The sequence below is a fragment of the Pseudonaja textilis genome, chromosome 1, assembly GCF_049901715.1.
Source record: "Pseudonaja textilis isolate UNSWEBS1 chromosome 1, rPseTex1.2, whole genome shotgun sequence".
Taxonomy (NCBI): Eukaryota; Metazoa; Chordata; class Lepidosauria; order Squamata; family Elapidae; genus Pseudonaja; species Pseudonaja textilis.
In genome coordinates this window covers 68665303-68690001 of record NC_141990.1, presented here as the reverse complement: position 1 = coordinate 68690001, position 24699 = coordinate 68665303, and the positions used below count along the sequence as shown (strand labels likewise).

The window sequence follows — 24699 nt, the reverse complement described above, 5'->3', positions numbered from 1 at the left end:
CTGTTAGCTTCCTTCCTCTAACTTATTATATTTGTGTGATCAATCAATCCAGATTCTAAGATATCATTCATTGCTTGTCTGTGGGTGAATTGATTTTTCCCCCTCTGAAACTAATTGCCGTATAAACTGCTTTTAAATGATGAATCACCATTTCAGTTTCTTTTAGTACACTTAGTACCATTAAGCCGGCAATGTTATACCAAGCTTTCTGAGAATAATAAAGCTTTAGTATAGTAAACTATTCTGAGGGAGAGAGGGAGAGGAAGAGGAGGGAGAGAGAGGAAAGAGAGAGAAGGAGGAGGGAGAAATAGTAGTGGTTAAAATGCCACTTTTGATACAGAAGGTTGCAGTTCCTTCTGCAGTAGGGTTGCAGTAGGGTTTCTTGGGCAATAACCCCAAAATGTTCCACTTGCCTACCTCAAATATGAGAGCAACATAAACTAGGAGAGTCATGCTTACTTGGTCATCATGTAGATTAACAAGCTCTGATTAAGATGCTGGGGAACCAGGACCATCTGATGGTAAGTGGGCTACTGGAACAAATCATACCTGGAAATGATAGAGTGGTACAACAGCTGGCCTAATGAAAAAGGATATATAAAATTATAAGGGAACTTATGTATGAATAGAAGACTTGCATTTAGAGTAACTGAGAAACAGCTAGTTACACAATGCTTCAATATAGTGAACAGGAAGTTGCTCTCACAACTTTGGACCAACTACATTCCATACTCAAGAAGACCTGTAAGAACAACTGGATGTGCAGACAAACCTGAAGCTAAAATGAAACTACCATCCTTTATACTACAGAGTATAGCTTCTGATACAAGGCATAAGATCATAGCTACAATCAACCCTTGAGACCAGTTAGCAAGTCTCAGTCAAGAAGTACATCAGATAGTATGCTAGAAGATGCCAATAGAGCCTTCACAACAATCCCTGCTACCGTCATAATTCAAACTGTGGACTGGTATACCGTATAGCTGCTATACTCCTCATATGCTCTTGTAATACTATTCAGTTTCTGCCATTGATGGCTGTGCTTGGATATATGATCAAGAATAGCAATACGTAACAAAACACACACACACACACCCCGAACATGAAGTTAGACTAGAGCATAAGATCAAGGCAACTTGACGAGAGATTGATCAATTGGTGAAATTACAGAAAGGTGTGAACATTAAGGGTATGACTTGTCTACTGGAAAAATACAAGGGTCTGACTCCATCTGAAGCCCTAGAGAGTGCTAAACAAAAGCTCACAGCAATGGCTACTAGGCTAAGATACATGGAGAAGTATTTTCCAAAGATCCATCCAAGGTATACTCCCATCTGCAGTGGAACAACTTCAGCACAGCCATCAATGGCAGAAACTGAATAGTATTTGTTAGTGATTGGGGGCAAACCCCCAAACAGAATGTGCAGCAGCAGTCAAGCCAGGCAGCCAAATGAGAGAGGAAGGGCCCTAGAGTTTACACACACTGATGACAAACACTGTTTTTTTAGTTTAAATAGTTGTTTAATCCAATTAGAGTTTAAACATTGTCAATCAGTCCATATGTCATTCACAAATATATCCATTCAGTAACTTAGTCCATTCACTAGTCAGTTCTATATCCTTATCTGCTTGTAAAGATATCTTCTCCTCTGATACCTTTCCTTTTGAAGACAACGCTGAGTATTCACAGGATATCAGCACATCAATGAAATAGTCCTTTCGTTCAGGTATTCAAACAGTTGTAGCAAACAGTAGCAAACAAACAGTAGCAAGCAGACAAAACAAGCAGAGAGAGATTACGTTTCTCTTACTGCCTTTTATTGCCGTTTGTAACCGCACCCTTAATTAGTTAATTACAAGCAGTTTGGTGCTTAAAGCTACAAGTTACAAACACCCAAACCTTGGTTTTATATATTTATTCACCCAAACTTAGTTGGTGTATCAATGTTATACCCAACAGTATTACAAGAGCATATGAGAAAAAGAGAAGACAACACTAGTAGAAAGTGGCTGCAGGACCCGAGAACAGGCTTCAGTAATCTCCCAGAACAGGAACCTGTCACAATCAGAGTAGCAAATATCCAGCAGCAAGTCAAGAATCTGAACAGCTGGACAGCACCTGCCCAAATATAATATACATCTATTGGCTAAAGAAACTAACAGCAGTGCATGAATGCCTAGCACCACAGATGAACCAGATGATAGCAGCAGGTTCTGACCCAGACTGGCTAACTCAAATGACAGTGCATTTCATGAAAGACACCCCATAAGGGAACAGCATTGTCCAACTATTGGCCAATAACCTGCTTCCCCACAACTTGAAATGTCCTATCAGGCATCTAGTTGCTAAGCTACATGACCATATGGACAGTACATGAGCACAGTTCAGAAGAGTATTGGGAACACCACCAGAGGATCAAAACACCAGTTGCTTGAGCAGTTGCCCAAGACTCAAGGTCTAAATAGGCCAATCTGAGTACACCCTAGATTGACTACAGGAAAGCCCTCGACTCAATGCCACACACATGGGTCTATGAACAAAGTCAACAGGACACTGAGGAAGTTCCTCAAGAACTCAATGGAGCTGAGAAAGACAACACTGGAAGCCAACTCATGGCAACTCATAGAAGCGGCCATCAAGTGGAACATAAAGTGACTACACCACATGCAGCCTTGTTGCGCAGCAAGTTTTCACACACACACCCAGCCGGATAATTATAAGGAATGGATACAAATCCAAGAGTGGAACTACCACCAGACATCTCCTCTATATGGATAACATCAAGCTAAGAGTGAATAAGATATCCATTTACTGATCCAGTGGACACACATTTACAGTTAGGGCACTGGGATAATATTTGGACTGGAGAAATGAGCTGGTAGTTAAGAGAGGGAAAGTGGAGTGGGAACTACCAGTGGATCAAATAACAGACATACAGTCTAGGTACAAGCAGCTTGGTATCTACAGTCACATGGGGACCATGTGGAGGAGGCATGGAAGACAATGATGCCCAACTATTAACAAAGAATAAGAGCCAGTTCAATGGAAAGAACAAGACCCATGCCATCAACATGTATACCCTGCCAATCTTCCCTTTCTCATGCTTTTTCTGAGTACTTTTCCCATTTTCTTTACAAAATGTCCAATTATTAAATAAATCAGTTGAAGTAATATGCTATTTTCTGCCATTTAGTAAAAATGGCAATGAAGACACATGAAAATGTGTTTTCACCTACAATGGGTATTTAAAGAGGAAAACGGATATATTTGCAATGATAGTCATTTGAATAGCTGGTTTTTGCCTACCTTAGGATGTTTTTAAAAGTGAATAACTTTTAAAAGTTGGAAAACCCAAACCTTGTTGGACTTCCAAAGGTCTTTAAAGACATGGCTCTTCACTGAAGAGCCCTTATACACTGAGGATTGATATACCATCAGTGTATAATGCAGGCAGAGGATGTTTCTTGTTTATATTATTGTTTTATTTTTTTGTTGCTGTTTGGAATTAAATGGCACACAAGATATGTATAACTACTTGTTCAGTGACTGTTCAAAGTTGTTATAGAACTGAATGAAGGGGACTTATGAGGGGCTGCTACAGCATCTCTCTGAGCACATGATTATAATTTGGGCCCTCAATGCCTGGCTTACAGTTACAATGTTGTAGCAAGCTGTGGTCTGTGGATGTGATTTTTGATGTTCCATACTAGCTTCCCACAAACAAAGTCAGTGGGGAAATTGGTAGGAATTGGGAAATCATTCTTGTTGGTTTTTGCCTGCCCATGGTCCCCGAATGGCTGCCCCCAGACCCCCTGTGGCCCACACGCACCATTCTGCTTGTGCACCTGCCCACACCTGGGCATGCCATTCCTGCCTGGTCTACATGTGGTGCTTCTGCAGTAGCTTCTGCCTCTTCCCATTTAATGAACTGCAGCATCCTGAGGTTATGATGGTAACTGGGACTGCTGGGATTGCTTTTGCTAAGCTGTCACGTGACATCAGATTTTATGACTGCATTGCTTAACAATGGAAATGCCATCACAATAGAAGGGCTAGCTGTAATATTTAAGGTTGAGATGAACCAGACAATTTGTCCATCTTGCTCAGTATGCTGTGTCCTGCAATGACAAACTAGAACAAGATATCCCTCTTCTATTAGCAGCTAGTATAAAAGATGTCTCAATTGTGATTTCAGCCATCAAACAAACAGCCATCCAAATTCAATAGCCCAATCCTATTGAGTGGCTTTATACATTTAATAAACAATCCTGGGGTGGGGCAAGGGGGTGAAAGATTTATCACAATGCAAACTCTGTGATTTACACAGCTGTGTCCAATACTAAGATGCAAGTATAACAGGGTGCCATTTGCACTGTGACAATATGCATGGTTTTATTTATTCTTAAATTTTGATCAAGTTGTATTTTGCCTGATTCAAAAAGTAACTCTAGGTAGCTTATAGGAGAGAGTTAAAATAACAGTACAATCATAAACAATCTCACAGACATCAGGGGAAGACCAGAACAAGATCCACTAACAATTTAAAAATATAATCTAATTTATCAGGGGAACATATTATAGTCCAGGGGTCGCCAACCTTTCGGACCTCAGGGACCACCAACTCATAATTTTAGATCCCAGGGACCACTAACTGGTTCTGTGGGCGTGGCCTAATTTGTGGGTGTGGCTTGGTGGTCATATGACTGGCTGGGCATGGCTTGTATGTAAATATTATAAATATTTATATAAATATTGAATTTTTTATAAAAAAGAGCAACTTTTATCCAAAATCAGGCAATGCAGGCAGATTGAGTTGCTCACAGAATCACAGATTCATTCAGAAATCTATCTATCTGCCATTGGCTAGCTCAGTCTGTCACATAAAATTTGCTTGTAAGCAAACTCATAAAATTTGCTAGCAAGCAAAATCACAAAATTAACTCACAACACACCATGCATGTAAATATTTAATTTTTTTTATAAAAAAGAGCAACTTTTACCCAAAATCAGGCAAAGCAGGCAGATTGAGTTGCTCACAGAATCATTCAATGATCTATATATTTGCCATCAGCTAGCTCAGTCCCTCAAATTTGCTTGCCGTGAGTCTGCACTGAATTTGCTTGCAAACAAACCTGCAGTCCTAAGGGAGGTTCAGCTGTGCTGAGCCAAAGATCTAAATCCAACTATTTCCTGCTTCTTAGCTAATCTAAATCTCCTGGCACAGCAGAACAGATGATGGTTGGAAAAAGGAAAAATAGCAATTTAGCAGGCAAGTTTACCGGGTAAGGAGTGCGTGGGTGGGGAGGGTTCCCTCGGGCCATGTGGGTGGCGCAGCCTTGTGTTTCTGCACAGCCTGGATCAATTGCTTTGTGCGGGTGCTCTTCGGGGTGAGATTTCTCTGCGGCCCACCAAAATTTTCTCACGGCCCACCAGTGGGCTGTGGCCCACTGGGTGGCAACTGCTGCTATAGTCCACCTAACCCATTGCCTGTTGGAAGAGCCAGATGTTAGCAGCTCCAAGTGTACTCCTGATTATAATTCAGTATGATGTCCGTCTTTCTAATTATCATGAGAATCATGTAATGCTAGGCAGGTACTGAAATGTACTAGATGAGATAAATGTACCATTTTAGTAAATAAGCATGGCTGAGCCTGGATGGACTCATTAACAGTGTCTTTGCCACCTACTGCCATCCTAGACAACAACAGATTGGACACAATGATCTATACAATACACTAGTAATTTCCTTACGGGATTATGACAATGCATAAAACTAGTGCTGCACTTGAATACTGCCTGGAAGCTTCAAATATTGCTGAATGCAGGGTAGCTAACAGAAGTTAAATGGTGTGGCCAGGTTGAATTGCATTACAATGATTGATGGTGCTGCACTGCCATAAGTACTTGTTTTTCAAGCACAATGAAAGGTGCTTATTTTCAAAGACTAATGGCTAGTAAGCAAGGACTTGAGGATAGCATCTCCCTATAGCAGTCTGCCTTTCTTCTTTGCGATCTGGTGATCTCCCTCCTTCAAAATCAGACTGTTACAAAACAACAGGACTTCTTTGCTTTGCCCCTGGAGAAGATCCACAGCCTCCTGTGAAATGCATTTGAAATTTGTTGTTTTTTTTTAAGATTTATATCCTGCCTTTTTTTTTCATTTACACCTCAATAGGGCAAACATATGTAACCTTATTTCTCCTATTTATCTCACAACAATCCTGTGAGGTGAATTGGGCTAAGAGAAGGTGACTGGTCCAAAGTTATCCAGCTGATATTTCATACCTAAGACTTGGACTAGAACTCAAGTTTCCTGGTTTCTAGGCCAAGCCCCTTAAGCACCACACCAAACTTGCTATTTCTTTTCTTTCTTTCTTTCTTTCTTTCTTTTTTTTGGAGAAGGGATCATTGGGATTCTGGTACACTCTGGAAGCCAAAAGCATCCAAATATTCTGAATTTCTAAGTAACCCAAAGCATCATTACCTTTGGAATAAGTCTTCTCTTTGTCACTTATTATTTTAATGTATTGGCCACTCAACTCCAGTGGACTTCGGACGGTCAGTAACAACAGGATCGCTACCATTACCCTGGTACTACAGTGCTATAGTAGGCAGACGTGATGTTACTAACAGTATCACGCATCAGTCAGCAAAAGACCCAGCTCAAATCCATCGGACACGGTTTCTAGATTCAACAAATGACCCAAGTCAAGGCTACCTTCCCCCTTTGGTGCCACTCAAGAGGAAAACGCCATGAGAAGCATACAGCCCTGACGGTTTTCTACCTGTCGGGGGGGAGGGGGGGGGCTTTATGACAACCCCGCTAATCGGTTTGCGGAGCTCTTCTGGCGTCCCACGCGGGGGGGGGGGGTTCTCCTCCCTAGGGAGATTGTGACCACTCCGTCGAAGGCTGGCCAGGCTCGCCGCCCGACCGCCCGTCCCCCTCGTCGTCCTCCTCCGCTGCACGTCAACATGCAGTTCTTTGCGCCTGGCGCGCGTCTGCCTTCCATGCCTTCGCCGCGCAGGGTGTGGAGGGAGTGGCTTTGGAAGCAAAAGCGCGCGTGCGCGCAAGCCAGGCAGCCAGCCAGCGCGGCCGGCCGGCAGGCCAGAGAGCGGCGCTGCGATTCTGGTTTGCTTTTTGCAGGGAAGAGCCGGCTGCGGATCACCTGCAGTAGTGGGGGAGCCACCGGGAGCTCCACCCCCCCGCTGTCCCTGTTAATCGCAGCCTTCTTTTCCCTCCCCGCTTTAGGTTCTTCCCCATGCATTTGCATCAAGGAACCCGGGCTGAGCTGCCATTCTGCTGCAGAGAGGGAGTGACACGCGTTCGAGCAGATTGGAGCTAATCGACCGGCTCCGGGCCGCTCTCACTTTCTTTTCCTACTAAGGGTCCAGCTCGGCTTGGGAGCCTCTAGCTCAGCTGCAGACAGCATCCTCCTCGCCCCACCCCATCACCTCCTCCTCCTGTTTTCCGTCCCCGCAGGGGTGCCTCTCCTCTTGCAGTTCCATACCACCTGCCAGCCCGGGCTCCGGAGGCAGCAGCAGCAGCAGCAGCAGCAGCGCCCGGGAGGCGAAAAAGAAGAGAGGGAGGGCGCCATGGCTGAAGTGGGAGAAGGGGAAGACGAGATACAGTTCCTGCGAACTGTAAGCACTTCGCTTCTCTTTCCTTTTGGGGCTTCGTTGCCCCCCTTCGCGCATCGTTCGTAGGCTGGGACGGAGGGTCCGAGGCGAGGAGCAGATGGCTCGCGCGATAGCCCATTGCTAAAGGGGGAGACTCGGCGCTGAGGTTGGGGGTGGGGGTCCGAGTGTGTGTGTGTGTGTGTGTGTGGGTAGGGACCTCGGGGGTGCTGCTGCATTAAGAGAGTTGAGGAATGAAGGCAAATACTCCGGCCGAGGTCTGGAATTCCTCGAGAGACGGTGAGGCGGGGATGGGCTGAGGAACTGCAAACCTCCTTCTTGCCCGGCTGTCTCTACAATATTGTGTCTGGAGGGGTCTGGTGAGGAGTTTTATGGCCCCTGCCGTCACCTGTTCTTAAAAGAGTGACCAGTGGCGGATGAGTACAATGTTCAGAACCGAAACTGCTGTCTGTCAGGTGTACGGACCCCCGTAGAGTAACGTCCCCGGGGGTGATGGTGTGGGGCGTTCCCCCACTCCTATGAGCTTCTGAAATAGGTCTCTCTCTCTCTCTCTCTCTCTCTGGAGAAAGGGCAGTCGGCACTCGCTCTTGGTCCCCGTTGAGAAACGCTGGACGGCGTGGAAAAGCCCTTAAACACCCGAAGATTTGGCTTGGACGGCGTCCCGCTCACAAATGTGGGGCAGAGGGGGGGGAGGTGTAGCGGGATGGGACTTTTAGCAGGGCGCTGCACGGGGCGAACCGACCGCGTCTCGGTTTTTTCCCCTTCTCGCGCTGAGGGTCTGGGTCACTTCTTGGGACGCTTCCAGTGGTCGAACTAGCCAGTCATTTATTTTGCAGTCGTCCTGTCTCGCGTATGGGATTTTTTATCAGGAATTTCTTACGACGTCTTGTTTCATTTCCTTCCAGGGGGTGGGTGGGTGGGTGGGTGGTGGACATGAGAGAGAAAGAGAGAGATTGCACAATGCCTTTCCATTGGTAGGGCAAAGAGCTGTAATTTTGAAAGCCCCCCTGAATATGTCTGATCTTTTTTCCTTCTCACTCCTAAGTGCTTTACTGGTAAAACAAACCTGTGAAAATGTATGGCAGCTGTCCAAGAGCAGATCACTTAATATGAGAACTCCAACTGAATATATTTCCTTAGATCTTCTTTTCCTTCTTACCTCCCCCCCCCCCAAAAAAAAATGTTCTATGTACTGCAGATATTTTACCAAGCAGCAATGCTGAGCCAAAAGCTGCAACAATACCTCATCTTCTGTCAAAAGCAAATAATAGAAGGGGGGTAAAGAGGAGCCTTTCAGATCTTGTGTATGAGTTTTAGTTATATATTGTTAGCAATTTGGACTCTTCAACTGAAAGCATTTGAAATGAATGAACCATAAACGTAGTCTTAACTGTAAATGTAGGACTGCAGTTATTGTCTTTGTGGAATATGCCTTTAAATATCTGTTTTTGTAAAAAAAAAGTCACAGTTGGTTTTTTGATGTCTGTAAACTTAACAAATTGGTAGAAATAGATGTTTTAAAACATATGCAATATTCCCATAGTTTGGGAATTTATGATTGCTATACTTGATATTTAGAAGCATTGAAAATGTGGATTGCTTTTAGAAGGAGGTGCCCTAGTATAATAGTATGGATAGATCCAGCTATTTCACCTTTTTGGTCCTTGATAAGTTTTTTGGGGTGTTTGTGTGTGAGTGTGTGAAATAACAACAATAAAGGAGTGAGAAAATGAACAATTTAGAAGTGGAAGATGAAGTAATATGGATCTATGTAAAAATGTCTGCATGAAGTAGTGCAGTTATTCAATTCCCAACTGGAAGCACCTTGTGTAATAATATTGCATTTCTTATGTAATAAGATCTGATCATAACAAGTGGGTGTGAGGAAACTATGAAAAAGGAGACCCTCCCCCCATCTTCAAAGCTGTCTTATTGGTGTTTTTTCAAGATATTGCAGTAACTGGAGGTACTAATAAAACTAGCTTGGTCATGAAGCTATTTCTCATAAGTGCTCCTATAGTTATTATAGAATGTCAACGGAATGAATATCAGACTAAAAACTTTTCTGAAGCTAAATATGACTTCCTGAGAAATTTGCTGAACTCATAGAAAAAAATGTAGGACAAGTTATGTTTCCTACTACTTTGATTTGCCTAAATGTTCTGGAAAGTTCATGCAAAATTGATGTTCTGCAGGTTTAAGTATAAGTAGAATATTCCTGAAATGGAGTTACAATATTTGAATTCTTGCCTGGGAATAAGGTAGTCATGTTCAAGTCACAGCTAATGTCTGGAGCCTATAAAGCAATGTTCTAAGCGATAGCACTTGAGAATAAAAACATGTTACATAAACTACTCTTCAGATTATGCATATTTTGCTAGACAAAAAGGTTTGGAAATTCTAGCCAGGGATTATCTTTTTAAAATCCTCAGATTGTTTTTATTGGAAACATTAATGACCTTGAAGAGGGCAAATTATAAACTGGGAAGATTTTGATACAGACTGTATAAAAAGTAAATCCCAAAACAATATGGAAGAGCTGCTGGTTTATTTCCTTTCTGTAACCTTGCAATTTATTTCTGTGTTCCATTCATTCCTTGAAATATACCAGGAAAATAAAGCTTGATGATATTTTAAATCGGCATGTGGACAACACTGCAATAGAATATGATTTGTTTGTATTTCCCTTTGTATATTTCTTAAATTCCAAATCCATGATTTTAGCTTTAGTGAATCATCTCGTTTTCAATTTTAGTTTACCTTTGGTAACTAAAAATAAGTGAGCCATTTTTATTTTTAAGCCGTAACCCTATTCTGGTTAAAAATATTTTATGTCACTTAAGTGAATATGAATTTCAAAATGCAAAATGTTTGTTGCTCATAAAAGAGAGACACTAAATTTATGTGAACAAATTTAATTAGACAAGAATTTTATTCTAGAATATTCTCACTATTACTTATAGATTCAATTAAATGTCCAAGCAGAAAGTAATTTTGAAGTGTTATGTTTACCTGCTTTTTTTCCCTCTACTTTTTCATCTAAATCAGATGGCTAGTAAAATAGATAAAAGTCTCGTATAATTTATGTATTTTAAAGAATATTGAAAAATACTCATTCAGTATTTGCAAATTCTATGCCATATATATAGTATATTCATTTTGTGTTATGGAGGAGTTGATTTACTCTGTTGTTCTCTGTCAGCCTTTGAGTTCCCCCAGTTTTTTTATTGTTATCTCTTTTTTTAATGCATATGGTGAACTGTATTGTAGATACTCGAGATGCAGATTTGTGACTCAGGTTATTTTACCATAATATCATCACTGGCCTGATTTTGTTTTCTAAGTAGTTGCATGTATAGTCATTATTTAAAATGTATATAGTTTATCTAAAATGTGGAATTGACTTAAAGAAAGTAGATACCTACTATAAAATTAAATGTAATGTTTGTTACACATGCTTCTTTCTTGACTTGCTTTGGAATGTTTAAAACATTATTTTGCTTAATATAGCCATATCAAATTGGTTGCTTGAAACTTACATATTTTAAATTCAGCAGGAGAAGAAATTAGTGTAGTTCACAGTTGTTCTATTTTTTCAATTTTAAACCTGTATATAAGCCAATTTTTAAAATGGGAAGTTATTTAATATTTTAATATAATAGTACAATACCTGTAAGAATTACATTAAGAGAAAAATGTTTACAAAACATTAAGCAACACTGAAACAATGTACATACAAATGCAAGTTACAGAAACTTTTAATATTTAAGTCAAGTAAAATTAGAGATATTTGTATTGATTAAAAATAGAAAAAGCTCTAAAATTGCACATTTTTGTACATTAGTTAAGAATATTATTGAATCTATAATGCTTAACCAAGTTATGTGACCAGTAGAACAGAGTGCTTGTATCTATTATTACTGACATCTTCCTTGAATCTTTGCACTTGAATCTTTGATCTTAATTGGATCCAGAAGATTGAAGAGTTCTCTAGAATAAATTTCAGGAAAAGAGAAATATACCCTCCTTTTTGTGAGTTGGAAGCCTCTTTGTGTAATTCAGTTAGGATTGCATATCATTCAAAATTTATATTTAAATTTGAACATCTTTTCCTGAGGATTGAGAGTGATGCAGAAAAATTATGTTGCTAGTGCCTTTGCAACAACTACAGATTTATTGTTATAAATCATATTATCAGAATGAATCTTATTTAAATAATTGTCCTTCTCTTTATTAATAAAATAATGTTTTATTAATAAAATACATGTTTTATAATGTATAACATGAAGTAACAGAGAGCATCTTACACCAAGACAAATTCCTTGTGTGTCCAATCACACTTGGCCAATAAAAGAATTCTAATTCTTTAACATAATTATTAATTTTTCAGAAATGTTTATTTTCTAAAATGAACTGATAAATTGTCACCGTTGTTATGAACTTTGAAGTTTATTTATAATTTAGATTTCTCAGGGTATTCTAAAGCTATTAGAGTGAAATTCTGCTACCGGTACAGAGCTGCCTATATTGTGTTTTGTGAGAAAAGCTATACTGATATATGTTCTGTAAGTGCACCCTTCTGGAAAATACTACACAGATCTTTGGAAAGACTGTCAAGCTGCTAATATAGCGCAGCCTTTACAGTGACACTGATGAAGAGATTATCCACGTAATGTATCTAGAGTGGTCTAGTGAGTCAGTCCCGGATAAAGTGATTTGTGCATACTTCTTAATTGCGTTTTACCTTTGTTCTTTGGGAAAGACAATCCCAGTTGTTTTGTCTCATTTTGACTGAATTTTTTTGTTTTAAAAATAAAATCTTAACAGAATTTGTTTTATCCCTTGATGATTCCTATTTAACCAAAACAAATGCAGCCAAAACTAACAGCAACAACAATTTCAGTGGTTAAATTTGGTCTTTTGTGCAGGACATTCGTGAGTCAAGTGTAGGCATTAGGATGTTTTTCAAATACCTATGGTATTTAGTAGGATGGAGGACTTAATTTATTGTAATCTCAAGGTTTTTAAACTTGAACTATTATTCAACAGTGAATATGTATAATTGAGACCAGTTCTGTGATGATGTCTTGGAGTACGTGACATCACTGTGGCTTGTTTCAGATTCCTATATTGCATATGCCCATCCCTCTTAGAATTTTATTTCATCACTGTTGTACCACTGTGAACCTCAGATGCCCCCCAAAATATTTTTAAAAAGTGCACTCCCAGTCACTCAAATTTGCTCACTTATACTAGAATCTTAATGACAAGAGAATCATCTACGTTACTTCATATAGTTTATAAATCTTTCAGAGCTCCATGTTTTCTAAGGAGATTTACTCTACAATTTTAGACTCATCTGTATTGAATGGAACCTTAGAACCATCAATGCGGACAAGAATTAGAATTTTAAACATTATTGTAGCCAAAGTGATAATACTGAAGATAATAAATAGAGGAATGAAGATGCAAAACCCAGCTTAAGTATAACATTTGGCCCTTTCTATAAAAGGTATTTGTTTACAAGCAAAAAGCTGATTTCTTTCATGCCATTAATGATCTTTCATGAAAGTGTTGTTTAATGTTTCAGTCAAATATACTTGTAACAGTCATTGCTTTGCTAACATGTTTAACATTTAATATGTTTTTAAAAGGCTATTGTTTGATCAGGAACTACTTTATAATTTATGATCATAAAACTTTAAAGGAAAATGAACACCAGGCAGGATAAGCACTTGATGATACTTGGATTTGTACTGTTGTATGCATTTCTATGTTGCTATCTGTAAAAATATTTATATCTGAATTCCACTCTGTTCAAAAGAGGGTTTTTTTGTCCAAGCGCTTCAGACAGCACACCTGATTGTTTTCATACTAAGAACTGTAGTTTGGAATTACCATGCATCAATCATTCAAATTAACTGAATGTCTGCACAATTTAATAATTTGTAATCTTCTCTTGTTTCCCAGTGCTTCTGTACATTGTCATAGACTTGTTAGTCTTTCTGACAACAATAAAGCAATACCAAAATCTTACAAAATGCCCTTAATTGTCTATTTTTTTCCTGAAGAAAGACAACATTGGTTAGCCTCTCATAACATAGTACTAAAATATTTTGAGATAGATCAAACATTTTAAATCATTTTAATAAGCATCAGAATAATATTATGGTTATATTTTTTAAGTATGAGTGAAATGCTGTTTAAATAAACATGTACAATAACACTATTGTGGCCTGTTAGCTGTTGGCCTCTCCAGCAGCCGAATTGGAGGAGGAGGTGGAAGCGTGGGAATGAGGGTCAGCATCAGGGCAACCTGGGAGCTCTGAGGGGGAAGAGGGAATGGAGTTGGCCGAGAGAGAGAGAGACAGAGGTGGAGCCTGGGCCATTCGTCAGCCTTCAGATGGAGAGTCAACAGCCCCCAGGTCTGGAGGTGGTTGCTGAAGAAGAGGAACAACTGGGGGCAGTGCCTGACATGTGGTTGCACAGAACGCAGAGATGAGGAGAGCAGTGGAAAGCTGTGGGCCAATCCTGGGGAAGGAAGAGTCACTAGGGCTAGTGAGGCCCACCCTAGCTCTGGGGATAAAAGGCAGGGGGTGGAGATAGATAGGTGTGGAAGACAACTATTCATCTTCCGGCCTGCCGGACTTGTTACCCTGCAGGATAAACTTTTTACCAGGGCTACTGGCATTCCTAATAAAGGAATCTTTTGAGTTTGTGTCAGAGCGTTTGTCATGTTTGGGGAACTGGGTTGGAACAGCTATAAACCAGTCTATCTCAACCTGGTTCTTTCCATACTGGTATGATTTCCATTTTATCCTGGTGACCTTTATAATGTAGAAATGTATAATATAGTTACATAAGTTGAAACTCCCAAAAATATATTTTCAGGCAGTGAGTTAATTGAGTAAGCAAATGAACAGCTAGTAAGATGTTGATGATGGACTTCCAACAGGAGGAATCAATATAAACAAGAGACTTGTGATGCAACAATGCATTCAGATTTGCTGATTTACTATTGTGAATTATAGAGAAATTGTATCCAGCTGAATAAACAGAAGCTGCCAAAGTGACAATAGAAGAAATGAAAGGCAACCAATTCTAGGGAACAATTTCATCAAGTAAAGAAATATAGCGCCCTACTAGAGCTTTGGCAGTAGAATTTGGCAGAAGAGTTTAAAGGGAGATGTTAATGCCTAAAAAGAATGAAATCTATATATGCAATAAAATGCAAACTCACTGCTGGGAGGAAAAGTAAAAGTGGTTGCTATCTTTGTACTAAACAAAGACCCTGATAGACAGGGAAACAGATTTCTATACAGAAGATAACCAATAGAGGAGTAAGCCAAGTGAAGGTAGTTATAATTAGAAATGAGATTTAGAAGAATTTTTTTCAGTACAAGAATTGAGAAACAGTTTTTGGATTTTCAAACAGAAACAACTTTAAATCTCTCAAGGAAGAACAGGAGACAAATATGAACAGTAGGCAATACAATGGAGTGGTGGAAGAGTAGAATGTGTACAATTGCTACATACAAGAAGCTAAAGAGGAATGTTGTAGTAGCTGGTGATTGATTGCTGCAAGTAATAGGGATGTGTGTCAGAGGATCTGCCTGTTTATGAGGTGTCTTATCCGTTTAGGTTCTGTAATTCATGTCCAGTGAAAAGTATATGTCTGATGAATAATGTGTCTGCATTTTCTCTAATCCAGGCATCTTTAGATTTGTGATCTAATTTTTGGCAAAGTTGGTACAGCGACTCCAAGGATCATCTTGTGGAATTGGAGCCCTATTGGAATAAGAAACATATTAAGTATATTAAGTTCTATTAAACCACTCAGTGGAAAATTATCCATTTACAAGATTAATAGCTTTCGTTGTTCATTCACAATATGGGAATGAAACAAGATGAGAAATATGAAATAGGATTATGCTGTATATCAGTTTGGAATACAGCAAAGCAACTTGTTTGAAAAGAACAAAATCAACTGAATTGGAGTTGCACAGTGCGGTATATTAAAAAATTATGTGTATTTCATTTGCAAAGAAATTCAAGAGAATGAACTTGCTGATATGCTTAAGAGCATTCAGACAGAAGTAAACGAAACAAGGAATAAAAACAGTAGTATTATTGATGTCCACCACTAGCATTTAGTAAGGACAAAATATGATTGAACCTCTCCAAAATAAACAAAGCTTTTAAACAACTTCGTTCAAAATGGGATGGGAATTTTTAATGATTTTGATGTCTGTTGGGAAATGAAGTCTACCAAATATGGACCGTTCAGGTAATTGAAGCACAGTCCTTCCCAATTTTACTGAAATTTTTTCTTCTTGTGAAAATGTAGAAAGATACTGCAGGAATTAGAAAAGGTGGGAACTTTGGAAGAAAGTGACCATGTGTGCTGCAATTCTACATTTTAAGGGAAATAAAAGTTGACTATAGTCAAATGAAATGTCCATATTGTGAACTTCAGGAAAGTGAATCTTCATAAAAGAACAATACGTAATAGGATTCTGTGATGGAAAAAAGTAATCGGTAAAGGAATCCAAGGTAGGTGGATGTTCCTAAAATGTTTATAAATGCATTAATTGTAAGTAAACTCAATAAGAGAAAAAATATAATATAACAAAATAATTTATTGCAGCTACATAAGCTTATTAAAATTCTGAAGTTTATATATGTAGACTCAAGGAGTGAGTGATAACTAATAAGTGATAACTACTAGAAGTAGTTCAGATTTGTGGAGATGGTGTCAAAAAAATCTAAAGCCTGGAATGATCTGAGATTGACAATGGACAAGAAAAGGGGATTTATCAGATAAATTTAAAATAAAAATAATAATATGTGAATTGCTCAGTGAAGATGATAAAAGTAACGGAACAGAGAAAAGGCAGAATTATTTTGGCTCTGTAAAAGAGACTATAAAGTATAGTCAACAATAATAAACTGATAAAGAGGTAGAACCTTTGATTGAATTAAAGGGAAAGCCTTACTGTTTTTGAATAATCTGAAGTTTTCAGGGCAAATTATTTACCTTCAGTGCCTCCTAGGAAATGATGTAGTTGTTGATGGTAAGACTATTCATTGACAAATCATGGACTAGGGTAGGGTAGAGCAGAGCAGAGCAGAGCAGAGCAGAACACTTTATTGTCCAAGTGTGATTAGACACACAAGGAGTTTGTCTCTGGTGCATAAGCTCTCAGGGTACATACAAAACAACCAAATAATAATCATATAATCATAACAATAATGTAATGCAGGATAATAATCATAATATTGATATCAATAGAAAAGGTAGTGGAACAGATGATAATACAGCCATACTACACGGTAATATACTTAGACATAAAAGAACTGTTGTGGAGTTGAAACAGTTTATGTTCAAGATGTGAGGGGTCTGTAGATATTTTCTCAACTCTCTTTCTGACCTGTGCATTATGCAGGTCCTCAGTGGAAGGTAGACTGGTTGCAATAGTTCTTTCTGCTGATCTAACTATCTGTTGAAGTCGGTACCTGTCCTATGTGGATGCTGTACCAAACCAGATAATACAAATGTCTGGTTCATACAAATGGCAGACTAAATAATTCCTCTGTAGAACTGTATCAGCAGCTCCTTGGGCATTCTGAACTTTCTGAGTTGACAAATGATCAAATGACTAGAGGAAGGTAAATGTTTCCTCAACAGAAAAAAACAGGCTATGAGCAGTAAATCTGACATCTGTAATTAGGAAGATCCTAGAGCCATTAATAAATATTGGTCTTGAGAAGAATGTAGTTATTATTAGAATTATTATTATTAGAAGTATGAATGCGTTAAGAGTAATCTTATCAGAGGTTATGTTTTATTCAGCAGCTTCCGTAGTAGATTGTGAGAATGATTTGGACATAACTGATCTTAAGATATTCCATAATACCTTGATTAGTTAGATATAAGTAATGGCATTTAGATAAATACGACCTTGGAAAACTTTGCCTGGTTTCTTCAAGACCTGTTTGTGTGTGCATAGACTGGCACTATTTCCAGTAGGATGGCTAGTGAAGCATTCTGTAGTGGCTATGAAAAAATACACAGAATTAATAGGGACAGTCTTTGAAACAATGACTTGAAGCAATAATATTTTATCCAGTGGTGTCTGCCAGAGGATGTAAAAGAGGTTCAGTCTGATAAAAATAGGATCATGGTGCAAATTTCACATCTTTTCTATATGTGTGTAAGCATCACGCGTACGTTCCCCAAAGGAGCAGAGCTTAAGTCACAACAGTGTGTTCATCATTTCGATGTAAGGTTCTGAGGATACTGCTAATTATTTCATGGGTACATTTATGATAATCAGTATTCCCTGAGTTTAGATAGTGGTTACTTTTTTCATCTACCACAGAGCCACAGTTTTATAGGCCATTTACTGATTATTACATAATGGAGCAGGTGATACCAGTTCACCAACTCCTTTCATATTACCTTTGCTAACTTCCCTTCCTCCTCCAGATTTATAAAGCATTAATTATTTCAAATCCTATATGTGCATTGTTGGAAGTTAAGAAACTAAGCTAATCTCTGTCTTGTTCAAAAGTAATATTAAAACTGTTCACATTGTGTTCCAAAGAAACAGTTCTAGGATAGTTCTTGATACTTTTCAAGATGTTGGTTTTCTTTGCAGATATATTACATTGTTGGGAGATGTTGACATTGTGATCCATTAGAACATCCAAGTCCTTCTTGAGCCAGATTTTTTCCATACTGTATGTGTTTATTTCATTTTTCATACCTAGGGCCATATCTTTACATTTCTTTCTGTTAAATTCCCATTTCTATTTGTTTCTATCGACCGTTTTTCAGCCTTTGTCTTTTTAACCCCCCCCCCCCAACTATTAGATACCACGGCTAGCATATGCAACATTTTCTCACTAATGTCTATCTTGAAGGAAGCACTTTTCAGAATTTTTCAGAAGTTTCTGCTGGCATGCCTCCTAGTCCTTTTTATTAGACTAGACAATTCCTGTAATTGTTCTTCATATGTTTTAGCCTCCACCCCCTAAGCGTTCTTGCTGCTCTTCTTTTCACTCTTTCCAGAGTCTCAACATATATATCATATCAGGGGTGGGATTCTACCAGGTCAGACTGGTACTATAGAACCAGTTGTTATGATTCTGCCCAGTTCAGAGAACTGGCAAATCGTGCCACTGGCTGGCCCCGCCCCACCCCGCCCACTCACTCCTTACCTGGCATATGGCCATCCAACTTGCCTGCGTTTGGTAAGTTGCTATTTTTCCTTTTTTTCCCCCAACCATCAGCTGACCTGCTGTGCCGGGAGATTTCGATTAGCCAGAAAGCAGGAAATCGTTGGATTTCTTGCTTTCTAGCTAATCTAAAAGCAGAGCTGAACTTTCCTTAGGACTGAAGCTTCTATTTTTCAGTGCAGACTCAGGTAGCAGATTGCAGAATGGTAAATATCCAAGTGAATCTGATTCTGTGAGCAACTCAATCTGCCTGCCTGCCTGCTTTGCCTGCTTTTGGTTAAAAGTTGTTCTTTGTTTAATAACAAATTCAATATTTACATACATGGTATATTGTGAATTAATTTTATGAGTTTGCTTGCAAGCAAATTTTATGTGACAGACTTAGGTAGCAGAATGCAGAAAGATAGATCTCTGAGTGAATCTGTAATTCTGTGAATAACTCAATCTGCCTGCTTTGTCTGATTTTGAGTAAAAGTTGCTCTTTTTAAATAAAAAAATCAATATTTACATAAATATTTACAATATTTACATACAAGCCATTCCTGTGACCACCAAGCCATACCCAGTCAGCAAGCCACACCTACCCAGTCACATGACCACCAAGCCACACCCACAAATTAGGCCACGTCCACAGAACCAGTTAAGAAATTTGAATCCCACCCCTGTATCATGATATAATTCTGTTTTCATGTAGAAATAGAAGAGGTACCAGAGACTTGTTAATATACAGTGGTAGGAAACTTGATACAGAATCAGGAAAGGACCTTAAAACTGAGGTACTGAATAATATTGACATGGGGTAAAAAAAGTAATGCCAAGAACTGAATTTGTAATACCATTACTAGGTGGAAGAGAAAAAGTAACAAAAATCATAACTGAGATAGGAATTGCATCTCAGGAAATGGGCCCTATAAAACTAAAAGAATAAAATGTTAATAATAAATAGGAGGAAAAGATAGATAAATTTAATTCTGTATCTTATAATTGTTGAAAATAATTTCTAATAGAATTGCAATTGGTGATTTTATTTCATTTCTATATGCAACTCCATTATAATACATAGAGAATATTGAACTATCAGAAGGATACATAATATCTCTGGTTAAAAATGTAAAAGTTTAGTGCAGTGGTTCTCAACTGGGGGCACAATGTTGTCACGGGGTTTGCGAAGCCTTGAAGAAATGTTATGATTTAAATGTTGAATTTAGTCTTGGGAGTCTGTGGCCATGGTCCATGTCCACAAAAGGTATTTAAAGGGCATCCATGGTGGAGAAAAGGTTGAGAATTATTGGTTTAAGGAAATGTCTAAAAGCTTTGGGATAAATGTTTTGGGATTATTATTTCCAGATTACCAAAACAATATGAGCAAAGAACCATAATTGTATCTATTCAAAAGCACTACTATATAGTTATTGGATGAAAATGGCACACTTCTGTTTTGAAGATGCATTTCAAGAACCTCTGTCCAGGGCTTAAATTTTAAAAATATAATTGTAGTAGATTCGAAATTTCCAGAAAAGTATGCTGTGTTCTAATTCAACTAAATTGCCATTTGAGTGCTGTGTATTGATTGATGCATTATCTATAATGTGTTTAAATAATACACCATGAAGTTTTCCTTCTGAGATTCTCCCATCTCTTGCAAAACTCTTCACCCACTGTATGACTTGGTTAATTTTCCTGTTTTTAAATTGACCTGCAAAAGAAGAGTAGTTCAGTGAATATTCTTTTTTAATGTCATACGGAAAGAGTCATTAGAATTTATAATAAAAAGACAGCAACAAAAGCTTGGATGCCTTCATATAGAATTGTAACTCCTACTGTACATTGTTGTATTCTGTCAGTATTTATGATAATTTACTTCAGATGGAAGATCATTTCACCTAAGTTTTGAATTTTGTAGAAATAAAAAATTGATTTCTATATAAATCTGCCTGCTTCATACTACAGCAATAAAATATGCACAGAAGGCTACAAGACACAGCTGGAGAGTTCTTTCTCCTTTTATTGATCTAATGTTATAGCTGAACAGTTATAGCTGTAATAATAATCTCCATTCCTTTTTTTAATAACTAGAATGAATGCAGAGAATGAATGAAAGATTTTTGAAACTAATAAAATTCTGTCAGCATCGGTGCAGAACCACTTGAGAATTTTGGATTGGAGAAATATATATTCTTTGACCTCCACTAATTGTCTGGTGATAATATTAAATTGCTGGCTTGGCAACTAACAGAGAAAAGAAGAGTTTAATACTTCTGACAGTACTTAAATTTAAAAATTATTAATAAGTTTAGTTAATAAACTGGATTGGTGTTGTAGCAGATGCATGCACTGAAGCTATCTGTGGTTATACCAGAAGTGAAACTGAAACTGAGTTTTGAAAGCAGAAATAAGCTCTGACCATAAATCTTGAAGCTAATAAACTCATGCTACTTGAAAGAAAAGATAATATTGACATGGACATACAAATATAAATGACAAATAAATAATGAAGAATGGTTACAGGACCTGGGCATGGCTAGTCTAGTGAAGAGAAGGACCAGGGGAGACATGACAGCAGTGTTTCAATATTTGAGGGACTGCCACAGAAAGGAAGGGGTCAAGCTATTTTCTAAATCAACTGTAGACCAGACAAGGAATAATGGATGGAAACCGAACAAGGAGAGATTTAACCTGGAAATAAGGAGAAACTTTCTGACAGTGAGAACAATCAACCAATGGAACCACTTGCCCTTGGAAGTTGTGGGAGCATCATGACTTGAGACTTTCAAGAAGAGATTGGACTGCCATTTGTCAGAAATGACATAGGGTCTTCCGCTTGGGCAGGGGAGTTGGACTAGATCAGTGACCACCAACCAGTGGGCCGGGGACCACTGGTGGTCTGAGGGAAAATTTTGGTGGTCTGCAGAGAAATGTCACTCCCAAAGCACCCCCGAAAGCAATTAATCCAGGCTGTGTGGGAACACATGGCCGCGCCGCCCACATGGCCCACGGGAATACAAGGCTTGCATCCCTTGCATTGCAAACAATGCAAGGTAGTGAGGGGAGGGGGGAAAAGGTGAAGAAGGGGAACTTGCCCCATGCGCCTCACCTGGCCACCGGGCTGCTTCTTTCCACTTCTTTCTTCTGCTTCTGGATGCACACAAAAAAGCAGCAGAAGTCTTTCTTTCTCTCCCCCAAACTCCATCAGAAATGAGTCTTTGGGACCCTGCAAGGCATTCTGCTCCAAGAGGCTGCACCGGCGTGACAAGTCTCACAAAGACTCATTTCTGGTGAAGTTTGGGGGAGAGAAAGAAAGACTTCTGCTGCTTCTGCTGCTTTCCTTGCATGGAGCCAAAAGTCTCTCTCTCCTTTCCCCTCCCCCCTTGAGAACGGAGCTGGAGATGGTATCTTACGATCCAAATAAAGAATGATCGATCGGTAGGGAAAGGGGGTGGGGAATTTTCCTGCAGACTTTTTGGGGGAGTTTCCTAGGGTCTCTGGTCCACAGGATTTAAAATTATGAGTTTGGTGGTCCCTGAGGTCCAAAAGGTTGGTGACCCGGGACTAGATGACCTACAAGGTCCATTCCAATTCTGATCATCTGTTAAATCTGTTAAAATCTGTTAATTACTAAGTTCACATATAATTCTAAGTTTCATTTTTAAACTATGAAAATATCCATGGATTACTCTAAACTAAAATGAAGCCATGTTGTGCTTTAGTCTTTTCTTTTACCAGGGTGATGATTATACATGCAGCAATAATGGGATTTGTTTAAAATGGAAGAGGAACTTGGGAGCTAGAAATATAATCTTTATACTTTAATTAAGATTATTTTTAAAATAGAAAGTTTGTGTCTAGATTGGTCTTTAGATATTCCTGAAATATCTGAATTCCTCCCCCAAAGTATATATGCCTTGTTAAAATGCACAGTCTAATTATTTTTATTATGAAATTCTAAAATAATTTCCAAACAAATTTATACTATCCAATTAGAAAGTCACTTGGCTCTGCTTAAGCAACCAGCTTCCTTTGTCTGGGTGTAGTGATAGTTAAAAGAAGAAAGAACATTGTTCCGTTTGTGATAGTTCCTGTGTCAGTCATTGCTTTAAATGCAATTTTGCTTGGATTTTCTCCCAGCCAAATTATTTTCTTTTCATAATTTTATGGCTTCATAACAGACAGGAAGCAGCAGGTGAAGCTAGGTAGAATCACATCCGATACCTGTACAATCAGCACAGGCCCCCCCAAAAGCTGTGTGCTATCTCCACTTCACTTCTCCCTATATACCAATGACTGCATCTCAAATGATCCATCTGTTAAAATCCTGAAGTTTGCTGATGACACAACAGTGATTGGTCTCATTCGAGACAACGATGAATCCGCCTACAGACAGGAGGTTATACAACTTGCCTCATGGTGTAACCGGAACAATCTGGAACTGAACACACTCAAAACCGTAGAAATGGTGGTAGACTTTAGAAGAAAACCTCCCATACTACCTCTTACAATACTAGACAACACAGTATCAACAGTAGAGACCTTCAAATTTCTAGGTTCTACTATATCACATGATCTAAAATGGACACCTAACATCAAAAACATCATTAAAAAAGCACAACAAAGAATGTTCTTTCTGCGCCAACTCAGAAAGCTCAAACTGCCCAAGGAGCTGCTGATACAGTTCTACAGAGGAATTATTGAGTCTATCATCTGCACCTCTATAACTGTCTGGTTTGGTTCTGCAACCCAACAGGACAGACACAGACTTCAGAGGATAATTAGGACTGCAGAAAAAACAATTACTACCCATCTGACTTCAACTGAGAACCTGTATACTGCACGAGTCTAAAAGAGGGCTGTGAAAATATTTACAGACCCCTCACATCCCGGATATAAACTGTTTCAACTCCTTCCCTCAAAACGACGCTATAGAGCAGTGCATACCAGAACAGCTAGACACAAGAACAGTTTCCCCCCGAAAGCCATCACTCTGCTAAACAAATAATTCCCTCAACACTGTTCAATTATTTACAAAGTGTACAGTACTATTACTGTTAATTTTCTCACCACTACTTCTCACCCATCCCCTCCCACTTGACTGTTCCTTAGTATGATTTGATTGTTGATTGTACCCTATGACTATCATTAAGTGCTGTACGTTATGATTCTTGATTCTTAATGAATGTACCTTTTCTTTATGTATACTGAGAGTATTTATACCAAGATATATTCCTTGTGTGTCCAATCACAGTTGGCCAATAAAGTATTCTATATTCTGTATTCTATATATATTCTACCTGTAGGGTAGAGATTACACTCTGATGTAAGCTATTCTGGGAGCCTAAAGGGTAGGATAAGTATGGCTTATTTATATATTAAACTGCATGCGCATTGATGTTTCCATATAAATAATATAAGTGAGAAACCTCACAGTATAAAGTATATTCCACTTGGACCAGTTTGTTAAGCTGGAGCAATAGATATGTATACAATATATTGCTATACAGCAGGGGTGTCGAACTCGATTTCATTGAGGGCCATATCAGGGTTGTGTTTGACCTTGGGATGTGGGATAGGCATGGCCAGGGGGGCATGGCCAGCTGGACATCACTCATGTTGGGGTGCCTGTGGCAGGCTAAATGTTCTGCTAGTGAAAACAGGCTCCCAAGCTCCGTTTTTGGCTGCGATGGTCTCCTGCAAACTTCTGCCAGCAAAAACGGAGTTCAGGTGAGTCACATGTGGCCCTCCCAAGCTCAGTTTTCACTGGCAGAGGCACCACAGGCCAGATCTAATGTTTTCAGGGCGGCCCCATGAGCCAGATCTAAGCACTCCCT

The 24699-nt window shown here is 38.9% G+C and overlaps 1 protein-coding gene across 1 annotated transcript in view; it reads left to right on the top strand.

Moving 5' to 3' along the window:
* Window positions 1-7151: 7151 nt before the first annotated feature.
* RYR2 (ryanodine receptor 2) overlaps window positions 7152-24699 on the top strand; it is a 288713-nt gene continuing 271165 nt past the window's right edge. Inside the window, exon 1 of the mRNA XM_087937122.1 lies at window positions 7152-7642. Within this exon, the coding sequence (XP_087793248.1) occupies window positions 7595-7642 (48 nt within the window). The 5' untranslated portion in view covers window positions 7152-7594. The remainder of the gene's footprint in view (window positions 7643-24699) is intronic.